At 53.4% G+C, this 19,897-nt stretch overlaps 6 protein-coding genes across 6 annotated transcripts; 4 read left to right on the top strand and 2 right to left on the bottom strand.

The window, feature by feature from the left end:
- Positions 1-514: 514 nt before the first annotated feature.
- On the top strand, positions 515-1,669 carry J4E78_007673 (uncharacterized protein; the record flags this gene model as incomplete). Its single annotated transcript, XM_049368278.1, has 3 exons — positions 515-649; positions 697-1,159; positions 1,209-1,669. 3 exons carry the CDS (start codon positions 515-517, stop codon positions 1,667-1,669), a joined length of 1,059 nt encoding a protein of 352 aa, XP_049219932.1.
- A 617-nt stretch (positions 1,670-2,286) lies between these two features.
- Positions 2,287-3,605, top strand: J4E78_007672 (uncharacterized protein; the record flags this gene model as incomplete). Its single annotated transcript, XM_049368277.1, has 3 exons — positions 2,287-2,319; positions 2,377-2,695; positions 2,743-3,605. The coding sequence occupies 3 exons, from the start codon at positions 2,287-2,289 to the stop codon at positions 3,603-3,605; spliced, it is 1,215 nt and encodes a 404-aa protein (XP_049219931.1).
- A 2,540-nt stretch (positions 3,606-6,145) lies between these two features.
- On the top strand, positions 6,146-7,117 carry J4E78_007671 (uncharacterized protein; the record flags this gene model as incomplete). The annotated part of the gene is made up of 1 exon (XM_049368276.1): positions 6,146-7,117. One exon carries the CDS (start codon positions 6,146-6,148, stop codon positions 7,115-7,117), a length of 972 nt encoding a protein of 323 aa, XP_049219930.1.
- A 3,792-nt stretch (positions 7,118-10,909) lies between these two features.
- Positions 10,910-12,749, bottom strand: J4E78_007670 (uncharacterized protein; the record flags this gene model as incomplete). Its single annotated transcript, XM_049368275.1, has 2 exons — positions 10,910-11,820; positions 11,870-12,749. 2 exons carry the CDS (start codon positions 12,747-12,749, stop codon positions 10,910-10,912), a joined length of 1,791 nt encoding a protein of 596 aa, XP_049219929.1.
- A 603-nt stretch (positions 12,750-13,352) lies between these two features.
- On the top strand, positions 13,353-15,630 carry J4E78_007669 (uncharacterized protein; the record flags this gene model as incomplete). Its single annotated transcript, XM_049368274.1, has 2 exons — positions 13,353-13,386; positions 13,613-15,630. 2 exons carry the CDS (start codon positions 13,353-13,355, stop codon positions 15,628-15,630), a joined length of 2,052 nt encoding a protein of 683 aa, XP_049219928.1.
- Positions 15,631-15,710: 80 nt separating this feature from the next.
- On the bottom strand, positions 15,711-19,679 carry J4E78_007668 (uncharacterized protein; the record flags this gene model as incomplete). The annotated part of the gene is made up of 1 exon (XM_049368273.1): positions 15,711-19,679. The coding sequence occupies one exon, from the start codon at positions 19,677-19,679 to the stop codon at positions 15,711-15,713; it is 3,969 nt and encodes a 1,322-aa protein (XP_049219927.1).
- Between the last annotated feature and the right edge of the window lie 218 nt (positions 19,680-19,897).

Here is a 19,897-nt window from a genome sequence, read left to right as displayed (position 1 = left end):
GATACAGACTGCGACTACTGGAACATTCTCCGACTGCATAGTGCTACTGTCGCTATTGAGGCACCGAGGGATGCTGTAGGGGCACCTGTCTTCTGCAAATGCGCAGAAGATTGTCGCATGGCAGCATCTTTGTTCTGTTACTTCCGGAGTCATACTCCCTGTCTGTACTACCTTGTTCTATTGTTATGTTGATGGTAATGTTGGCGGATATGTTCGTCTTAGTAGCATCTTGGGGGCGTAAGAAGCCTCCATGGCCTAGATGGGGAAGCTGCAAAGCATGGCGGTGGCATGACGTCGTTTCGGGAGGTCTTTTGAGCGGGTTCTTGACGATATAATATCCCTTGAACTGAATGTGGCACGTCGAAGCAGATCCTGTGTGACAAACGTGATGACGATAGTGAAGGAGCTGTCCTGAGGTGTGAAAACAATTCTAGACTTTGGCGCTAGCTCGCGGTGGAAGCTCGAACGGTTGAACTGCCCACCCACCCCACCTGTCATCGATACGCGACAACGAATGAAGATGATTCTCGGGCTATCTGAAGCTCTTCCGAGCATCACGAAGCGCAAGTTCGAGGCTGCAAAGGCATCGTCGGATCTGCTGTTCTCGCCTACGGAACTAGCCATCATCCGCTCATCTGCAGGCATTCCCGTGAGTATGCCGGCCCTGCCACCACCACCAGGCTCACACGCCAGCAGTTCCAATTACGATACTGCCCGTCGCTCGCCAAGAAACCCATTCCGAAGCTCCAGAATGCGACGCCCAAACAGAAGATCGACCCGTTCGAGAACCCCCCACCCGCCCTCCACCTGGCCGATATACCAGCCGCCAACCCAACCCATTTCCTCGTCCTCAACAAGTACCCCATAATATCCGAGCACTTCATCCTGGCAACAAAACCCAATAAGAAGCAAACACACGTGCTCGAACAGGATGATCTGGAGGCAACCTACGCCGTCTTGAAGGCATGGCAGGCCGAATCGGGCGGCGACGAGAAGCGTCTCCTCGCCTTCTTCAACTCCGGTGACCACAGCGGCGCCTCTCAGCCCCACAGACACTTGCAGTTCCTACCTGTGGAAGGAATGCGCGATAGCAACAACGCTAGCGACTGGGGCCTGCTCATAGATTTGATCTTGACGAGCCCGGCAGCCAAGGCAACTGGTAGGCGTCTGACAACTCTGCGCTTTCCCGTAGCTAACGCGCATCCAAGAACAGCATCCCGTATTCCTGCAACATCCTTCTCTGCCGTTCACGCACTTTGCCTACCCATTCGACTCTGAGCCTTCGGGTACCCAGTTACTCGATGTCTATAACCGTCTGTACGATGCTGCGAAAGCCGCAGTCGACGCCTTCATTTCCGCGAATCCGAACGACTTCGCTCTGCACCCCACCGACGACGGCGATCTACCCATGAGCTATAACCTTGCCATGACGACTGCAGGCATGGTCATCCTGCCTAGACGCGCCGAGGGCACCATGCTTCACCGCGATGACGGCAGTGAGATCGGCTTCGTCGCTCTGAACGGTACAACGTTAGGAGGCACGATGATGGTCAAGCATCAAGACGAGTGGAACATGCTACGCCACGAGTCAGGGTTGCTGGACCGCATCCTGGGTGCGATTGGCATTCCGAAACCTCCTTCATCCAAAGTGGGCTCATCCAACATATGACCGGACCTAGGTAGGATCCACGTGGAGCATCGCTAGCCAAGCTGGTCAAGCACGATTGCGAACGAGCGAGTCCTTGCATCTTTGTCAAAAGCCACACCAGAAAGATCACAAGCAAATGTATATGTGGACGAGTGATATCATGGTCACTTTACGAGACGCGAATGTCTAAGACGTGACGCGCACGCGACAACGAGCATGTGCCGCATCCGCAACTCACGAGTAATGATAACCGCCTAACGCAGCCGAACGTGAAGAAGTCTTGAGAGCTTGGGCACAATCGTGCAACGTCTAGTAAACAGACAACATCGAAGATTTCAGTATGTAACAGGTTGTGTCGATGACCTCGGTTTGTATTTTGTAGAAAGCCCGGGTAAGTCATCTGGTGTTGAACGGCACGTGAACTGGCGCGGTCATGAGACCACTCATCACCAAAACAAAAAAGGTACTCATGATGCATCAAATGCGAACACAAACTTCAGCTGAGCAAACTGCGGCGAGGTGATACATTGCCAGAATGACTGTCCGGCTGGTGAGTTCTTGTAGCGCAAAGTTTGAATATGCATCCCACCGTCACCTTTCACACTCTGCATTCATTGTATATTCCATAGCCTAGCATCATGAAAGAAGAAGCAGAAAAAGCCGTAGAGACAGTACGTTACGTTATAGTCACCGCATGCATAAACGAGGTGCTGATCGAAGTTGTTTAGGCCAAAGGGTTACTCCAAGACTTTGTAGTCGTGGTTTCTCTTGTGCGGACCTTGACGGACTCTTTCGGTTCTGCCAGTGATCTATACCGCAAGCTCAAGCGTAGATCTGGGAAGAAAGATAGCGACGACGAGGAAGATGAGTACCACATTCAGGGGCCATGGCATAGGCGTCGTCGCGACTCCATGTTTGGCTCAGAGAAGAGGAAAGGCGACTACAGTGACAGCGAAGAAGAGCTCATATGCACCTCTTCTTCCCAGATCCGAGCCGAGTACGAACGTGGGTATCGGAAGCTGGGCGAGCCGTTTGCGCGTGGCGATGGTATGTTCTCATTCGAAATCAAACCATCGGATACTGATATCGAACAGTTACAACACATACCCAGCTGCAGTCTCAGATTATAAAGCTTCAGCAGACGGTCATCAATATCCAACAGGATCTGTTACTAAGCACATATATGGCGCCGTCATCTTCGCACTCGCACCTTGTACGTCTGGTTCAGACGGCTCGCACGGCGCGCGCGGCCTCCATCGCTTCGTTGAACATGCAGTACGAACGCATGCTGCCACCACTCCCCTCACCGCTATTACCTCGACAATCCGACGCACCTTTAAGAGTCCCTGGCGCATTTCCACTACCAGACCATCCGCGACCACCGTCAAGACCACTGCGGCACAAGAAGCGCATGGACAGCAGCTCCAGCTCCTCGTGCGAGTCAAAAGAGGTCTTGATCAAACCGATACCAATCGTGAAGCCCAAACCAAAGCCCACACCTATACCTCCGCCTCCACCTCCACCCCAGCCTCAGCCTCAGCCTCAGCCTCCATCTTCACGGTACAGCACGAGGCTCTTCTGTATCTACGCCAAAGACCTCCAACACAACCCCCGTCTCCACCTCGCCGACGCCTACCGACCCACCGGCGACCACAAGTGTCCTTTCTGCCGCACGCACGTCCCCATCCAACCCGGAAAAGCCTGGGAGCTCGTCGTCGACGGCTACAATAAGAAAGATGAACACGGTCATTGCACTACGGCACCGCGAACTTTTCGCATCAAGAACCGCTTTATTGTCAAGAGCCATAGAGAAGGTGGGGGCTTTGCATGTGTGCTTTGCGCGAGGTTCAGGAAGTCGGATACCGTGTGTAGGGGTATCGAGGCGCTGATGGATCATCTTTGGAGGGAGCATGCGAGTGAGGAGTTGGAGAGGGATGCGGATATCGTGGAGGTGTAGAGGGGTGTTTGATGCTTTTTACTCGATGTTCTAATGATTGGCGTTGATAATACCCTTTTCGTAATTTGCTGCGACGTTGAACTTCCATTTAATACTTCTGCAACATAATCATGGATGCTATATGAACAGTTCGATCAGACTCAAAAGCCTACTCAATATGCGTAGAAAACGTTGACTCCATCCCTCTTCAGCCGCCGGTTCGTCACCTGGAGCCACGCCCTCAGCGCCCAGGCCGATGCAATACACGCCCCGGCAAACGCCGCGTTGCTACTCATAGCAATTACATACTTGGGTCCGTCGCTCGCGGGATACAGGTAAGGCGTGTAGATAAAGCTAGCCATGGAAACCACATTGACTATGGACAGCGACACAGCCTTTTTTTCCGTGGTCTGGCCGAGCGTTCCTGACACCCAGCCCAAAATCACTGAGTTGACCGAGTAAACGCCTGAAACAAGCAATTTTAGTAATAGGTCTCACGATAGGAGTGTTAAGAAGGACGGGGATGACGGAGGGGACACGAACCTGAAGCGAACAGGAAGCAAGAGATGTAGCGCGCAGCGGTGTTGAGCGTGATAGCACTAATAGCGAACCCAACGACTGCGATTCCCATCATGACAGTGATGTGCCATGTTCTATCGTTGAACTTGCCAGACGAGATGCCGATGCATATGCCGACCACGCCGGCAACGAGCGACGGCGGAGCAGTCAAGACCAACGTGATGGTTGTACTGAAGCCCAGAGACCTGACTACAGTAGGGAAGAACTGTGTTTTGTTAGTAGCTGTAACACGAGAGTTGTCACAAGAATGGCTTCATCCGACATACCTGATTAAAAGACGTAGCGCTCAAATGCATATTCTGCATAAACACCAGAAGATAAAGTCTTGGGTCGCGCAGAGCCTGCATGAAACCCGCTTTGACTCCTTTGCTTGGCTCAAGTCCAACGGTGTCCCGCTGGATACGATCGTGCGCCAGTTGACGTTGTTCAGGTGTAAGCCACTTCGTTGTCAGCGGCTCATCCGGTAGTAGGAATACACAGACGATAGACACGCCGACTGTGACGATGCCTTCGATGATGAAAAGCCACTGCCATCCGTGCATTCCATGCTTGTCGTCCAGCGTCGCGAAAGTAGCTGCGGCAATGAGTCCAGCGAAAGAGACGGCGAAGATGTTTCCGGCGTACAGGATAGATACTCTTGTGGCGATTTCCTTACGCGTATAGAACATGCTCAAGATGTATAGAGCGCCTGGGTAGAACGGGGCTTCGACGAATCCGAGAAAGAAACGCACCAGCACCAGTCCAGTGTAGTTCTTGACTAGGGCTGTGAGAGCTGCTACACAGCCCCAGACGGAGCAGCACAGAGCCATGTAAAGCGAAGGCCGCACTTTCTTGGACGACATGAGCATGTTACTGGGTATCTGCGCAAAGAGATAGCCAACGTAGAGAATGGATATGCAGGTGTTGTATTGGTTTCCGACTAGACCAAGGTCGTCTTCGAGATCGTTGAGGCGCGCGTTTGCTATCGCATTCTGGTCGAGCTTATTCCTGGTAGCGCAAGTGTTAGCAATGTGAAGTTCGAAGGGTTTCGTTACTTACAGAAAGTACATGCAAAAGAGCGCTGGCATCACTCGCATGTCCAGCTTGCGTACCAGGGCGATCTCTGCTGGGTCTGTCTTGGCAATCGCACCAGTGTAGTCGGCGCCATCGAGCGCAGCTTGCGCCTTGAGGTCTTTTTCGGATGTTGCGACATCGTCGATTTGCAGGGGTACATTCTTCTCGGTATCTTCGTAACGGTCGATGTTTGCGTTGGCCATGTTTGGCAATCTTCAGAAGCGCAGGATTGATGACTCGGTCATGTGCAGGACTCTGAAGTATCCTGAAGAACAGCACAAAAGGTCAATCCTCCCAAGAGAAGCGCCTTCTATATACCCCAGCTGGACGAACGTTCCCCAGAAAGTCCATGAGCAAGCTTGACCCCGGACTTTCCCCAGACCCCAACTTCTACGTTGCGGCGCGGAGAAAAACATGGGGAACATGACAATGTCCAGAGCATCCCGCGGCGTCCGCTACGAGTCAAGTTAAGGACTAGGTAATTGGCCATGAGAATCGTTGGCTTGTCCAGGGTGGAGAGCGGCTTGCGGCTGGAAGACGCTAGCGCGGACAAAGACATGTCCGGTCCGCCTGAGCGGCACATCGGCTCATGCCAGTGGCACTACGTCGGAATATTGTAAGTCCCCGTTACTCGCATGACTCCATCGAGGCTCCAAAGAGCAAACCGGAGCGATTCATCATGGCGTTTTGGCGGACTCTCTCAAGTCCGCCTGCCAAACATGCGCTCGAGACCTGGCACGAAGTCGTGTGCTGCAGTGAGATCGTCCAACGTTTGCCGCTCGGCATTTCCATGTAATGGATGGGCGAAGTACATATAACGCAAGCTTTCGATCCAAGATTCAGCACCATCCAACGCAAATCAAACTCATCCACTCTCCTACAATCAACTCTTACTCCCTATTCAATCCTCAACACTTCCTCTCAGCACAATGGGTTCCATGCCTGAGGTCAAGCAAGCTCCCCAGATCGACCTCGCAGGTCTCGTCCCTGCGCCGGTCACTCCATTCAACAAGGATGGCTCGGTCGACTACGCAGCCATCCAGCGCCTTGGCTCCTGGCTCGGCAGTATCCCAGGCGTGAAGGGTCTGGTCGTGCTGGGACACGCTGGCGAGGGCACTTTCCTCACCCAGGAAGAGCAGGTAGAAGTCATCAAGGCCTTTGTCAAATCTGTGGACAACAAGATCCCCATCATTGCTGGTATCACCACAGAGGGCACTGAGGTGGCTGCGCTCGAAGCTCAACGCGCCAAGGCTGCTGGTGCGCAGGCGGGTCTCTTGTACCCAAGCCATGGCTGGCTACGCTTCGGATATCAGCCGGGAGCGCCACAGGACAGATACAAGACGGTGTATGAGAAGTCCGGACTTCCCCTCATCCTGTTCCAATACCCCGACAACACCAAGGCGACCTACAACCTGGACACGCTACTCGAGATTGCCGCACAGCCCGGTGTCATCGCTATGAAGAACGGCGTCCGCAACATGCGCCGTTGGGACGTCGAGATTCCCATTATCAAGAAGCAAAACCCCGACCTTACTATCCTCACATGTCATGATGAGTACTTGCTACACACATGCTTCGACGTCGACGGCATGCTTGTTGGGTACGGCAACATCGCGCCCGAACCGCTGCTTGAGATGATTGAAGCCGGCAAGGCTAGAGACTACCCTCGTGCAAGAGCTGTTCATGACAGACTGCTCCCAGTCACCAGGAACGTTTATCATCGTGGCTCGCACATGGAGGGAACTGTTGCACTCAAACATGGTCTGGTGGCGCGGGGCATCTTGGAGCACGCGACAGTGCGAAGTGGACTTCTGCCATTACAAGACGGCGCAGAGCAGGAAATTCATGCTGCATTCAAGTCTGCCTCGCTGGGCAAGGTCACACCGCCAAAATCGGGTTGATTGTATGTAATTGGTATTATTAGTATTCCTCTTGACGCTCAATGAAAGCTTTGTTCATGATAAAGTGGATTTTCAGTCATCGAAGGGTCGTTGCCGAACCAGTAATTGATGTCTTCGCCGTTGAAGAGATGCATGATCTCTTCGTTGGGTAATGGGTTGTCTGAATATTGCTGTGCAATACCAAGAAAGTTCCCTGCTCCCGCAAGATAGTCGAATGTAAGGCTGTTGGCATTTTGCATATCGGCAGGTTGTGCGTTGGCGTTAGATAGGGTTGACTCTGTCGCTTGGGTTGTGAAGTTTGCGGAATATGGTACTGCATGGGGCTGATCGGTGGGTCTCTGGAGCTGTCCTGTTGGCGTCACTGTGCCTGTCGCTGGATGGTGTCTTGAGGCCACGTAATTTCCCGAACGATTTGCAGTTACTTGTCTCTGAGCTTGCCAGTTATCCATGCCAATGGAGGGGTCGCGAGCAGCATGAGTTGCCGGCCGCGAGCTGTCCCTAGACGTGTTCGTAAGGTCGCGGCTACATGGCTTATCGAGTCGTGTGACAAGGTTTTGAATAGCGACTATGCATGCGTCTGGCCAACTCGTACCCCTCAACGCCAGGTGCTTGAGAATCTGAATGCTTCGGTCTGAGAGCCTGAATGCGATGTCGCGCGTAACCTGTCCGTCCGCAGCAGCAGACAGGATAATAAACGTACTCATCCATACTGCCCAGGTAAATGATGGCCAAAGCAGAGGAGTTCTTTCGTATCCATGTTGACCGGGTGAGCCATCGAACGCCCCGAAACCCCGGAGGGCTTTGTGTAGTGTGTTTATTATGGAGCGAGAGGCTGATATGCAGCGCTGGAGCGCAGCGTTGTATGCAGCGTTCTTCTTAGACGTTGCTAATACAGAACGATGGAGAGCAAGCACTGACTCGAATCGAAGGACGATGAGTGTGACTTGATGTGCTTTGGATATGGTTTGCGTCTGCTCGTCATTAGACAAGTGTTCGTCGACCATATTCCACCACTTAGTATGCTCCGCCTCCACTTCCAGGGCTTGGTCGACATCATCGGCGCTACCATGCAGCATAGATTGGTGTCGCGTTTGCATGATGGATCCACGGATGTCGGCATGGCGAGCTAGAAAGTCCAACAAATCTAGTCGGTCATCACGGGTGCGATCTTGAGGTGAGTTAGCCGAGAACCCTTGAAACCCAATCTGCTACAAACATACCAGCTTCCTCAGGCTCCCGTAGGTGTCGCTCTGTGTGTGGGTAGCAGACATTTGCCTCGTCTGATCTAATGCCGAGCGGCGTACCAAGCCGGATGCAAATATATCTATCGATGCATATTACAGACCAGAAAAGCCGCTTCCTTAGCTCTGCTTCTTTGCTTGGAACTGATAACTGTAACGGACAGCGATGCAGACTCAACTGGAAGGCCATTCGAACGGCCAAACCTTCCAGACGCGACGCCGCGTTGTACCTGTGCATCGTAATTAAAAACAATTGTACGCTAACAAGAGCCTGCAAAGAGAGGATCGAGCTCTCTTCAGTCAGCACCAACTGGACGCTCCTGATGGCGTCGTTGACGGAATGGAATACGAGTGTCGTAGGCACTAGCTTGTGTGCAAGGTTCATCTGTCGCCGGTCGTGGATGGAGATTGACATGATGGAGCGAAGTATGATGTGTTGGAGTTCGTTTGCTGTAGATTGAGATGCGATGCGAACGCCTCTCGACACGATTTGACGAAAATAATCCAGTAAAGAGGGCGCATGAAGAAACGGAAAGGCAGGATGCCAATGGTCGAAGTAAGACTGACTCCATTCGAGAAGGTCATCAAATGCGATAGCTGATGTGACGCTCTCTGGTGCAAGCGGGCGTACTTCGTCTGTTTTCCAAAGCCATCTTGAAGCACTCTTTGCAGCACCTGCGGGTAGCTGATCATCTTCTCCGGGTGCAGCATCACTCTCTGGGGTATCGACATGACGCACGGATGCCTGGTTCGCGGCAATGTTTCCTGCGCTGGACGGAGGCCTGAGGTTGCTGCCGGGGCTGGTGCCGAATGTACCGCGACTGTGATCCTGAGGGCTTGTTCCTTCATTCCCGAATTCCCGAAGCTGCTGGCCCATTGTCTGGAGAAATGCTCTACGTTTCCTTACCGCCCCGACATCGGGCACCGCTGTGTTGGATTCCGACTCATCATGAAGAGCCTGTCGCTTGTTGGACCTCGCATTGGCTTCGGCCATCATCTATCCGACGATGCACTACACATGAAGCTTGGATATCAAGCTTTAGTCGTACTGCAATCAATATTGCCGCGGCGACGGTCATACACTGCAGTTGTGGGTAGCTGATGGAAATAGAAGAGGCTGGAGGTGGTTGAGCTGACAGACGCGACGAAGATGACGCTTGACAAGCTATGAACCCTCCTGGCATCCTCATGGCGTTAGCGCCACGCGAGTCAGTTTCTCGGCCTAGTATTCGCGTTGCAAAGTCACTGTCAATGTGTGCTTTACTTGCTACATGCTGTTTTCATAATACGTTTCAACATAGAGAAGTACACGTAGGACCCCAAAGATTTGTACAACCTCAAAAATATTTACGCCATTGTTCTGTGGTTGGAGGACGCGAGTCAAGCAACGTGCCCACCGAGGGTGCAACAGGCTCTGATCTGCCATCGCCTGTCGAATACGCTTCGTTTCCTAAATCTCCTCGCGGCGACATAGCTAGCATATCTTGGCCTTGATGAAGAGGACCTGGCGCGGGTTCTGGAACACCGAGTACATCTGGTGCTAACTGCCACGTAGCTTGCGCCAACCGAGGCTGCTGCGCAAATGGGAGGTTTGATCCGTCTACAACTGATGACCGCACATCCTCATAGTGTGCCACCACAGGACTCGAATCGACGACCCATGGTTCCGTCTGCGCAGGGCTTTCCCGAGATGCGTGACTACTGCCAGCTTCAATGCCTTTCCTTATAAGATCTTGTCTTCTTGACCACCAAGACAGACGTTCCTCGTCCGTGTTGAGGGGAAGGCTCTTCCATTCTTCTATCCTGCTCGACTTGGCCTGCTTCTGAACATTCTCTGCTAGTACACGACGATCTGTGTCAGAAAGACGTTGCATCTCAATCGGCACCTGAGAATTGTAGATCGTGGAAAGGAGCTCCAACACGACAATCTCGGTCTCGAGCAATCGCTGTTCGACGAAGGATATATAACCCGATGGGATGCCTCTAGTAAAACCTTAGCTTCGCTTCCAGGGAATCGCTCTCTTCATACCTTTTATTGAGCGGCGGATACCGACACGAAGTCCCTGCCGATACACATTGCGAGCAAATCGGTAATTCGCGATCGCACTGTAGTCCGTCAGTTGATGCATTGCGATGTTGGTTGATGGCGAAGACCTTTGACTTCTTGTTGCGACAGGACTCACATGCAATCGGATGGAAGGCACCAGATTCGTTCTAGATCGTATGAGAAGGCTGCCAAGCTTGAAGATCTGGGGTACGTGGGACTACTCACCATTGCATCGGCGCTGCATGCGCACCGCTGGCGGAAGGCGGTTCTTTCTTCGTGCGCTGCCGGACTTGTCTTTGTCCTAGCGTGATGCCCCGCTTATTGTTCGGAGCTGCATTTGCGGGGATGACGACTCAGACGAAGCTACCTCGCAACAATGCGAAGTTCCCAGTTGTCTCGAGAGCAGGGAGAAACAATTTGGTATTGAATGATTACAAAATAAACTCTATCAAACTCATCATCCCAGCCCCAAACCACCAATACAACTACCCCAGTATCACCACCTCACCCCTTCAAATACTTCATTCCACTCCTCGTACTCCCCTTCACAACCCTTCCTGGCGACTTCGCCCTCCGCTCCTTCGCCATCTGGATCGCATGTTCGTCATCAAGATCAACCTCTTTCCCTGCCTTCGCTTTACGCGCCGCTTTACCTGCTGCAGCCGCTTTGCTCATCTTCTTCGTAACCGCTGTGGTTTTGGTGGTCTTTTTGGTAGGCTTGGTCTTGGTGGACGTGACAACAGTGGTGAATTCCTGGACATCTTTTGCGAGGTCGTCGTCAGAAAGCTCGTTGGAGTCGTCAGATTCATCGGGCTGGAAGTGGACGGCTTTATCTGGAGACTTTTGCGTTTTGGTTCTGCTGCTTTTCCGCGAGGAAGAGACGATAGACTTTGAACGCTTGGTCTCGGGGGTGTAGTTTTGTTCGCTGAGACTGCGTTTACGCTTGGGCTGTTTCTTGGTGGTAGTCTTGGGGGTAGCGACGTTGGTCTGATCTGGGGTAGGCTTTGTCTGACGATCATTTGGCCTTTTCGGAATGACTACCTGTGGATGGATACTAGTCTTATCCGGCGATGCAGGACTGGGAGCTGCAGTACTGACACCGCTCTGGCGTCTCGGGCTACGCTCGAGGGATGTCGCCCGCTCTCGGTTGAGCTTCCTAGCGACAGGTGAAGTGGTTTGTGGGGTTCGTGTAGGTATTTCCAGGTTCGCCTGCTTTGCTGCGTTGAGAGCTTCCTCTGCCTTACGGACCTTTTCACGAGCTATGCGAGCTGCCGACTGTGCGGCACGAGCTTTGTCCCCTATAGCATGCGCATCCTCGTCTTCTAGGCGTGGCTGATCAATACTGCGGCCCATAGCACCAGTACGAGACTTGACAGGTGTCGTGTTGACAGCATCGCGGATCGTTGTAGGATCTACTAGGTTAATGTTAGCGAGACACATCCAAAAGAAAACTACATTGCTCACCTTGAGTTCCTGCGGAGAATTTGTCCAGGAAGACTCGTGGCGCATATTTATAGTTGCCGGCGCGCACTTTATCATCATTTTGGTTCCATCCTTCCACAATCTCTGCCAGGCTTCCAGGAGTTCCCAACTTGCTGATCTCCTCTTGAACTTCGGCACTGGGTATGGGAAGCTTGAAGCGTGACCCAGACTCGTATACCGGGAGGTTCTTGTACTGCTCCAATTCAGGGCGATCAAAAGGTATGTTGGTCTCGACAATCTTGCCCTCTGCCTTCATTTTCTTGCCAGACTCGGAAAGATCAAAGTCAATCTTGAGACTCTCCCAATGCGCCATCTGGAAGGTCTCTGGAAACGGCAGCGAGGCTGGATAGTTCTTGTGCCACCTTTCAGGTTCGTTGTTCGGGCCACCGTACTTGAACCGTTCCTCGCGCCGTACCTTTGTTTCTGCCGCAGGCACTTGTTTGCGGGGCATGGCCTGAGGTTCGTCCGGTGTATCGCCTCTTCGGTAAAGAGCTTGCGCTGCAGAAGGCGTGTAGGAGTCTGGTACGTCTTCTATCATCATCGGCTTAGGGGAATCCCCGCCTAACGAAGACGATGAATATTCTCGCGCAACCTCTTCCTCATATTCGAGCCGCGCTTGACGAATCATAGCTTGCGCGCGCTCATACAGCTGGTCGTCGAAGTTGCGCTCTTGCGGAGGAAGTCGCTGGAGGAGATCCTCGTCGATCCTCTCAACGTGATTCATGTAAGTGCTATCAGTGTCATCGCCTCCTTCGTTATCCAGGTAGCGGATCGCTTGAGCTAATCGTCTGTCGTTGATCTCTCGCTGTGTCGGCTCCTCCTTGCTAACTGGAGGGACGTGTTCGAAAGCTGAGATATCCATGTGATCTGGGGATAGGGCTATCTCAAGGTTGCGATTTGCAGACGCCAAATACTACTGGAAGCGCCTGTCTTGATCTGGGACAATGTTTGCTCACTTGAGCGCATTAGCAGATGACACTTCATTCATGCATGTAGCAAACATACCAAGACGTCTATGCTTCAGACGACTCTTGAACCTGATCAAGTGGAAAATCGATACGCCTCTTGCCGTGATGCCGGACGGCATTTGAGTGTGCAGTAGTCTGGAGGCGTCTTTGTCATGATGGCCGGGTACTGGACAAAGGCCATCTGAAGCAAACAGCTGCGGTGGCTGCCGCAAGCGGCAATCCTACTTGAGATTGTTTGACTATGATACTGACATGTCTTCTTTGTGCGTGTCACAGCTTCCAGACGTGACGTGTAGCCATCGTCTTGCCGATAGTTTACTATACTTCACATGCCACCGACGTGGAGCAGCATGTGGCTTTCCACGGGCAACGCAAGAGGTTGGCCATGTCTGGGCGATGAGGGGAATGCAGCCACCTCAGGATATCGGAGGGGAGGTTGGAAGGCTTACTCGAGAGACGACTGGGGTGCCCCTAAATGCCTCGGCTCCACAGCTCCCATGGTGCCCACTGCCGCTAGCTGTGTGGTCAAACGTCACTAGCTGGCGACAACGGGGTGTCGCGGAAAGTTGATGAGTGGATTGTATCTGATCAAGTCTCATCTTTTGTCTATGCGAATACTGGACATTGCGCGGTTGTAGCATTTTTTTATACGTTTCGTTGTTGCTCCAGATCTATTGGTTACCGGTTATGTCAGGTAATCTCGCGTCACTCAGCCTGTAACCACACGGCGCAGCTCGCTGACACATTGCACTGCCAGTTCTTCCCTTTGCGCTGCCCGCCGCCGCAGCTGGTCTCGCGTATCTTAATGGCCGCCATGGCTTCACCTACGACTGGCCCCTCTTGTCGTCCTTCATCGGCAGCAGCATCGTCGGCGCGCAGCAGGAACGACGCGACACGCTGAACCTCTTCTACGAACTCGAGGCGCATGCCCGCTCCTCTGCGCGCGCAGACCATGCGTGGATCATCTTCCAGGGCAAGACATGGACGTATGCGCAGGCTTACGACGTCGTGCTGCGGTACGGGAACTGGCTGAAGAGCAAGGGCGTGGACAAGGATGAGATTGTCGCAATGGACTTTGTCAACTCGGACGTCTTCATCTGGGTCTGGTTCGGCCTCTGGAGCATTGGCGCAAAGCCCGCCTTTATCAATTACAACCTCTCCGGTAAGCCGCTGGTTCATACGGTCAAGACGAGCACCGCGCGCCTGGTGCTGGTGGACCAGGAGAGCAGGGACAAGTTCAGCGAAGATGCGCTGAAGGAGCATGGCCTCACTCGCGTCCACCACGCAGACAAGGTCAAATACACGTTTGAGCAGGAACCGTCCGACGTCCCACAATCAGTCAAGAACCAGACACAGACTCCCCAAGCGGCCGTCGAAGCGGGCGCCGTCTCTGAGCCTTTGACTGCGCAGCGAAACCTCGAAATCATCTTCTTCGACGACGCCCTGACCTCGACCATCCTCACGCACCCGCCGACGCGCCTCCCCGACTCGGCTCGCTCCGACCAAAAGCGTAGCAGCATGGCCATGCTCATCTACACATCCGGCACGACGGGCCTGCCCAAACCCGCCGTAATGTCCTGGGGCAAATGCGGCGGCGGCGCAAAGTTCGCCGCAAGCTGGATGTCACTAAAGAACGACATCGTCTACACCTCCATGCCCCTCTACCACAGCTCCGCTTCCGTCTTGGGCGCCTGCGCCGTCCTCCGCGCCGGCAGCACAATCCACCTCTCCAAGAAATTCTCCCACAAAACCTTCTGGCCCGAAATCCGCTCCTCGCACGCCACAATCCTGCACTACGTCGGCGAAACATGTCGCTACCTGCTCTCCGCGCCGCCCTCGCCCCTCGACCGACAACACCACCTCCGCGCCGCCTTTGGCAACGGCCTGCGCCCAGACGTCTGGGAGCCCTTCAAACAACGCTTCGGCATCAGCACCATCTACGAATTCTACGCCGCAACCGAAGCCCCCGGCGGCCTCTTCAACTGCTCTTCAAACTCCTTTTCCAGCGGCGCAATCGCCCGCAACGGCCTCCTCGCCAACTTCCTCATGACGCGCAAACTCACCCTCGTGCGTATGGATCCCAACGCCGATCCCCCGGAGCCCCTCCGCGACCCCAAAACCGGTCTGTGTCACATCAGCGATTACAACGAACCTGGCGAGTTACTCGGTAAACTGGATGCGGACAATATAAAAGACGGGTTCCAGGGCTACTACGGCAACGAGAAGGCGACGAACTCGAAGATTATTCGCGATGTCAAGACGAAAGGGGACGCGTATTTCCGGTCTGGCGATCTCATGCGCTGGGACGCGGAAGGAAGGTTTTGGTTCGTCGATCGCATTGGCGATACGTTTCGCTGGAAAGCGGAGAATGTGTCTACGGCTGAGGTATCGGAGGCCGTGGGCAAACACGACAGTGTTGCTGAGGCGAATGTATATGGTGTTAGTGTTCCGGGACATGATGGGCGCGCGGGGTGTGCGGCGGTTGTGTTTGAGCAGGGGGTTGGTGAGGTGGGGGAGAGGTTGCTTGCGGAGCTGGCGCAGCATGTTAAGAAGGAGTTGCCCGCGTTTGCGGTGCCTGTTTGGATTCGGGTTACCAGGGAGATGCAGTTGACGGGGACTAATAAGCAGCAGAAGGTCGAGTTGCAGAAGGAGGGGATTGATCCGGGGGTTGTAGAGGAGAAGGGGGATACGTTGTATTGGTTGAGGGACGGGACTTATAAGAGGTTCACGGTAGAGGACTTGAAGAAGATTGAGGGCAGGAGTGTGAAGTTATGAGGACATTAGAATGGATGTTGTATTGTGTAAGATAAGGGTTGGGTAGATGTAATGATAGATGATATCGAGATTGTTCCAAGTTACTTGGCTGCTTTCCCATTCCGCGTCTTCCGTGGTTTCTTCGCTGTGGGCTCCTTGTAAAGCTCATCTTCTTCCTCTTCCTCAACACTGGCAGTCGCATCTCCATCCTCCTTTTCAGCCAACGACACAGGCTTACTTGCAGCCTTCCTCTTCTTCCTGCCTGTTCCACCAGTAGTCGTCTCATGCACGGCTTCTGCCTCTCCACCTGCAGTCGCCACTCCATCTCCTACCTCTCCATCCTTCCCCGCCAATCGATTCAACGCAGCACCCAACCTCTTTCCAGCCGCCCCAGTACCCTTCTTCTTCCCACTCGGCCCACTCTCCGCATTCCTCACTCTCGGCGCAAAAGCGCCAGCCCCGACACCCCCCTCAAAGAACCGAGTAATGTTCGCCTGCGTGCCCTCCTTCTCCCTGCGATTCATATCCTTGATAACAGGAACAAGCACCTCATCCGTCCTCTCAGGACTCCATCCAATCTGAGAACTCAAGAAAGAACGCAAAGCAGCCAGATCGGGGACGCCCCATTGGAACGGCTCAGGGTCACTGTCGACCTCGGGATGAAGATAAGCTTCCGCTACGCGAGGATCTGGGAACCCTGGTGGTAGAAAGAGTTTGGTAGCCTGGTTCTTGCGGAACCGTTTTCGGAACGGTTTCTTTGCGTCTTCTTCCTTCTTGATAGTTCCACTTTGGACGCCATCCCACCATGTTCGGAAAGACTCTAGGTCTTGAAACTCGGAGAGGATTTCAAGCGCGGTCACGGGCCCGATGCCTGGAATGCCTGTTGTGTAGTCGCTGCCAAGTAATTGGGCGATTGCAATCATCTTCTCGCGTGTGAGGCTGAATTCATTGGTGAGGTCTTGGGCGAGGTAGCATTCGACAAACTTGGCTGCGTTGAACATGTTCTTGTAGACACGCGTACCACCGAAGAGGAAGGTATCGGAGTCGTCGGTCACGATGCCGTCCACAAGGCCAAGTGTGACCAGTTCAGCGCATTGAGCTTCGGCTTCCATAGGCGCTGTGATGTACGGCAATCCGAACAAAGTTAACAAGTGCTGGCACTCGGATATCATGGTCTGGGTGACTTCATCCGCATCTCGACGGTCTTTCTTTTGCTGTGCGCGGAGCTGTTTGAGCTCGTCATCGAAATTGACCCTGGCTGCAGTGTTGTTGGACAGTTCTTGAGCGAATCGCGCATGCTCTTCTGCTTCTTTCGCTAGAGATGCGAAGAGTTCTTCGTCCTCAGGATCGGAGTACTGGTCCGAGTCGTTGCCTTCAGGCATTTCTAAAGGTGCGCTGTCATCTGCTACGCCACTGTGAGGAACGATAGGCTTTGTCAGATCGTCTGGACCTTGTAAAGGCGATAGCTCCCTTGGTGGTCGACGTGGTCGTTCCTGGCGAATGGGAACATCTTCAAACACTGGCGATGGTGACTTTGGTTGTAGAGCTGCTGTTGCAACAGGTTCGCCCTGCATAGGCACGTCCTCAAACTCTGGCGATGCCGACTTGGCGGGTTCAGTCAAAGCGGCTGTCTCCGTTTGCATGGGTACATCCTCGAACTCCTCGGATTCTTCGGATGCAGACTTTGGAGGCTGCACAACGGTTGGTTCTGACTTCCCGTCAGCGGTCGACTTATGCTGTACATGTCTTTCATCTTCAGGCTCGCTCTCAGACCAATCCACTGGCTCATCATCAGAATCATCCGCAAATGGGGTCTTCTTCACCAGACTAGGATCTTGGCGGGGAGGCGACTTCTGCTGCGGAGAAAGCGGTTTAGGGGGCTCCGCCTTGACTTTGTCAGCGAGATCGCCCATCCTCAATTTGGTATCCTCAACTGGAACGTCTTCCATCTGTGCATCAGCCTCGTCGTCTGAGTCGATTGCAATCACTTGGTCCTGATTTTGGCTAGCTGGCGCATCTAAATCAATAACTTCTTTGGTCTCTGGCTTTCGAAGGGTTGGGAGCTGCTGGAACTGGAATCTGGACTTCTCCTCCTGACGTGCTTCTTCCCACTGTTCCTTCTCTTCTTGCCGTTGAGCATTCACTTCTTTTGCAATATCTCTTTGGCCGCTGAACCACGGTGGAAGTGGCACGGCATCCTTCTTATCTTGCCCATAGTCCTTTTCGAAACCGCCTGCGTTGTCTTCTTCGAGCTTGTCCATTTTCTTCTTGCCTAAAAGAGAGTTGCCTAGGTTGAGTCTTTCGAAGGGTAGCGGCCCATCAAAACCGGCAGCGTCCTTCGGCTTTGGCGTAGACTTGACAGCGGGTGCTGGTGTTGGGTGCTGTTGTGTAAATGACGATTTCTTTGGCTTAACTGGACGTTTGGACTTGCGAGACTCCGCTAGTGCAGCCTGCAAGTCCATATCCTCTTCGCTGTCGCTTCCTTCAAAGGGGCCTTTTGGAGCAAGCTTGTTACTGCGTTGATTTGCAAGCCTTGCGATAGCCATTCCAGAACCCTTCGTCCCAGCGAAAGGATTGGCTTCAGCGGCACGTTTCTGTTCAAAAACTTCACGCACTGGATCGTCGTCAGATTCTTCAGCAACCGCTTGCTTCTCGGGCTGCATTGACAAGGCAATGGCTTGCTGTAACTGCTCGTTCTCGACATCATCCCCTGCATCATCCACATCGTTCGCACCGCTCATCGGAACGTTCTCCCAATCTTCCTCTTCTTCGTTATCGTCCGCAAGGAACAACGAATCTGGATCTTGGTTGACCGGCGTAGCCCTTTGTGGTTTAGACTGTACTGGCTTCTCTTTCCTCGACTTGTAAAGGTTTCTGCGTCGTGTCGCAAGCTCGTTGGCGATGAACTCACGGCCCTCCTTCTCTTGGGCGCTCAAGCCCCCCTTGGGCTTTGGCAGCCTGTTCAGGCCCTCGATGGGAACGTCCTCGAAGTCTTCATCGTCCTCCCATTCTTGTTCTTCTTCAGCAGGGCGCTCTGGTAGGTCCACGTTGATCGGCTTGTGAGCTTTGCCCTCTTCCTTGTTCAGTACGACTCCGAGGGCCCAACCACCTTCTACTCCGTCGTTCTTGACGAGAACATACTCCCTATCTCTCTCGCCCGCAACGCGATTGAATCCGCCTGCGCCAAATGCATCGTCGTTCATCCCGTTGAGGTTCATCAATCGCTGCGTAAGTTCGTTACGTTCGCGCACACGCTCGATTTGGAACTTGGAGAAGGCCATCCTGTCGGGAAACATTGCGTCAAGCTGTTCTTTTGAGTGTCCCATCCTGAGTCGACTTCGTAGCCTGGCTGCGTTCAAGATATTGTACCTATCAGCCGGAGGCAGGCTCTGGAAGAAATGACCATCGAAGTCAATCTTGGAGAAGTCATAGACATTGATATCTTCGCCTCTGTCAAATTGACGTGCGTACTCCTCCAGCTCTTCGAGCGACATGACCCTGGGATCATTCGCAGCACCCATTTCCGACATGGACTTGCCGAGGTCTGGAAGGTGATACTGATCCTTCTTCTTGAAGGTGCGATTTTCTGTTCGCTCCTGGGGCGTCTGCAGAAGTTCCTCCGCATAGACCAGATTGTCGGGTATCTCTTCCTCCTGTTGCGGTGGCTCCTCCCTTGGGTGCTTTGCAGCTTCCTTCTGCCTCTTCTCCTCCTCCTCAGCAGCCCTCTGCATTTGTATAGCCAGCAACTTTCCAGCTGTCCGGACCGCATCTTCTCGTCTACCTTCACGTCGCGACTTGCGGTTGTTGATGGTTTGTCGCTTCAGCGCCGGTGCGCCGCCATCGAAGACGAAGACGGGCTTGATGCCGATGAAGAGAAGCTTGCATACTCGGCGAAAGAAACCGACAATATGGCTGTTCCGTAAAGCGTTTCCTTCCTTGTCGCGCACGGCCTTGAGGAACTGGTATATCCAGATGGAGGCATCGACGGCGAGGCGCTTCTTATTCAGCGTTTCGATCTTGATCGGCCGCGCGCAGGGCTGCAGAACGGTCCAGAGGCCAGTGACACCCATGGCGCTCTTCTGGGGGCGTTGTCCATCTGTTTGGAGGGGTGGAAGTGGTCGTCGAGTTGATTTCTGACAGGCGCAGGCTGCCGTGTGATCGCGCGTTCAGAGCGTGTTCTCGATGACGACATGCCAAGCCTACCAAACGCGACTATCACGTGCATAAGCGCTAGCATGGTCGCAAGAGCATCCGGACATGTGCGAGATATAAGTCTTAAGAAAAGATC

The sequence above is a fragment of the Alternaria triticimaculans genome (assembly GCF_023758025.1).
Source record: "Alternaria triticimaculans strain BMP 0046 chromosome Unknown scaffold_12, whole genome shotgun sequence".
NCBI lineage: Eukaryota > Fungi > Ascomycota > Dothideomycetes > Pleosporales > Pleosporaceae > Alternaria > Alternaria triticimaculans.
This window is presented reverse-complemented; position numbering and strand designations above follow the sequence as displayed.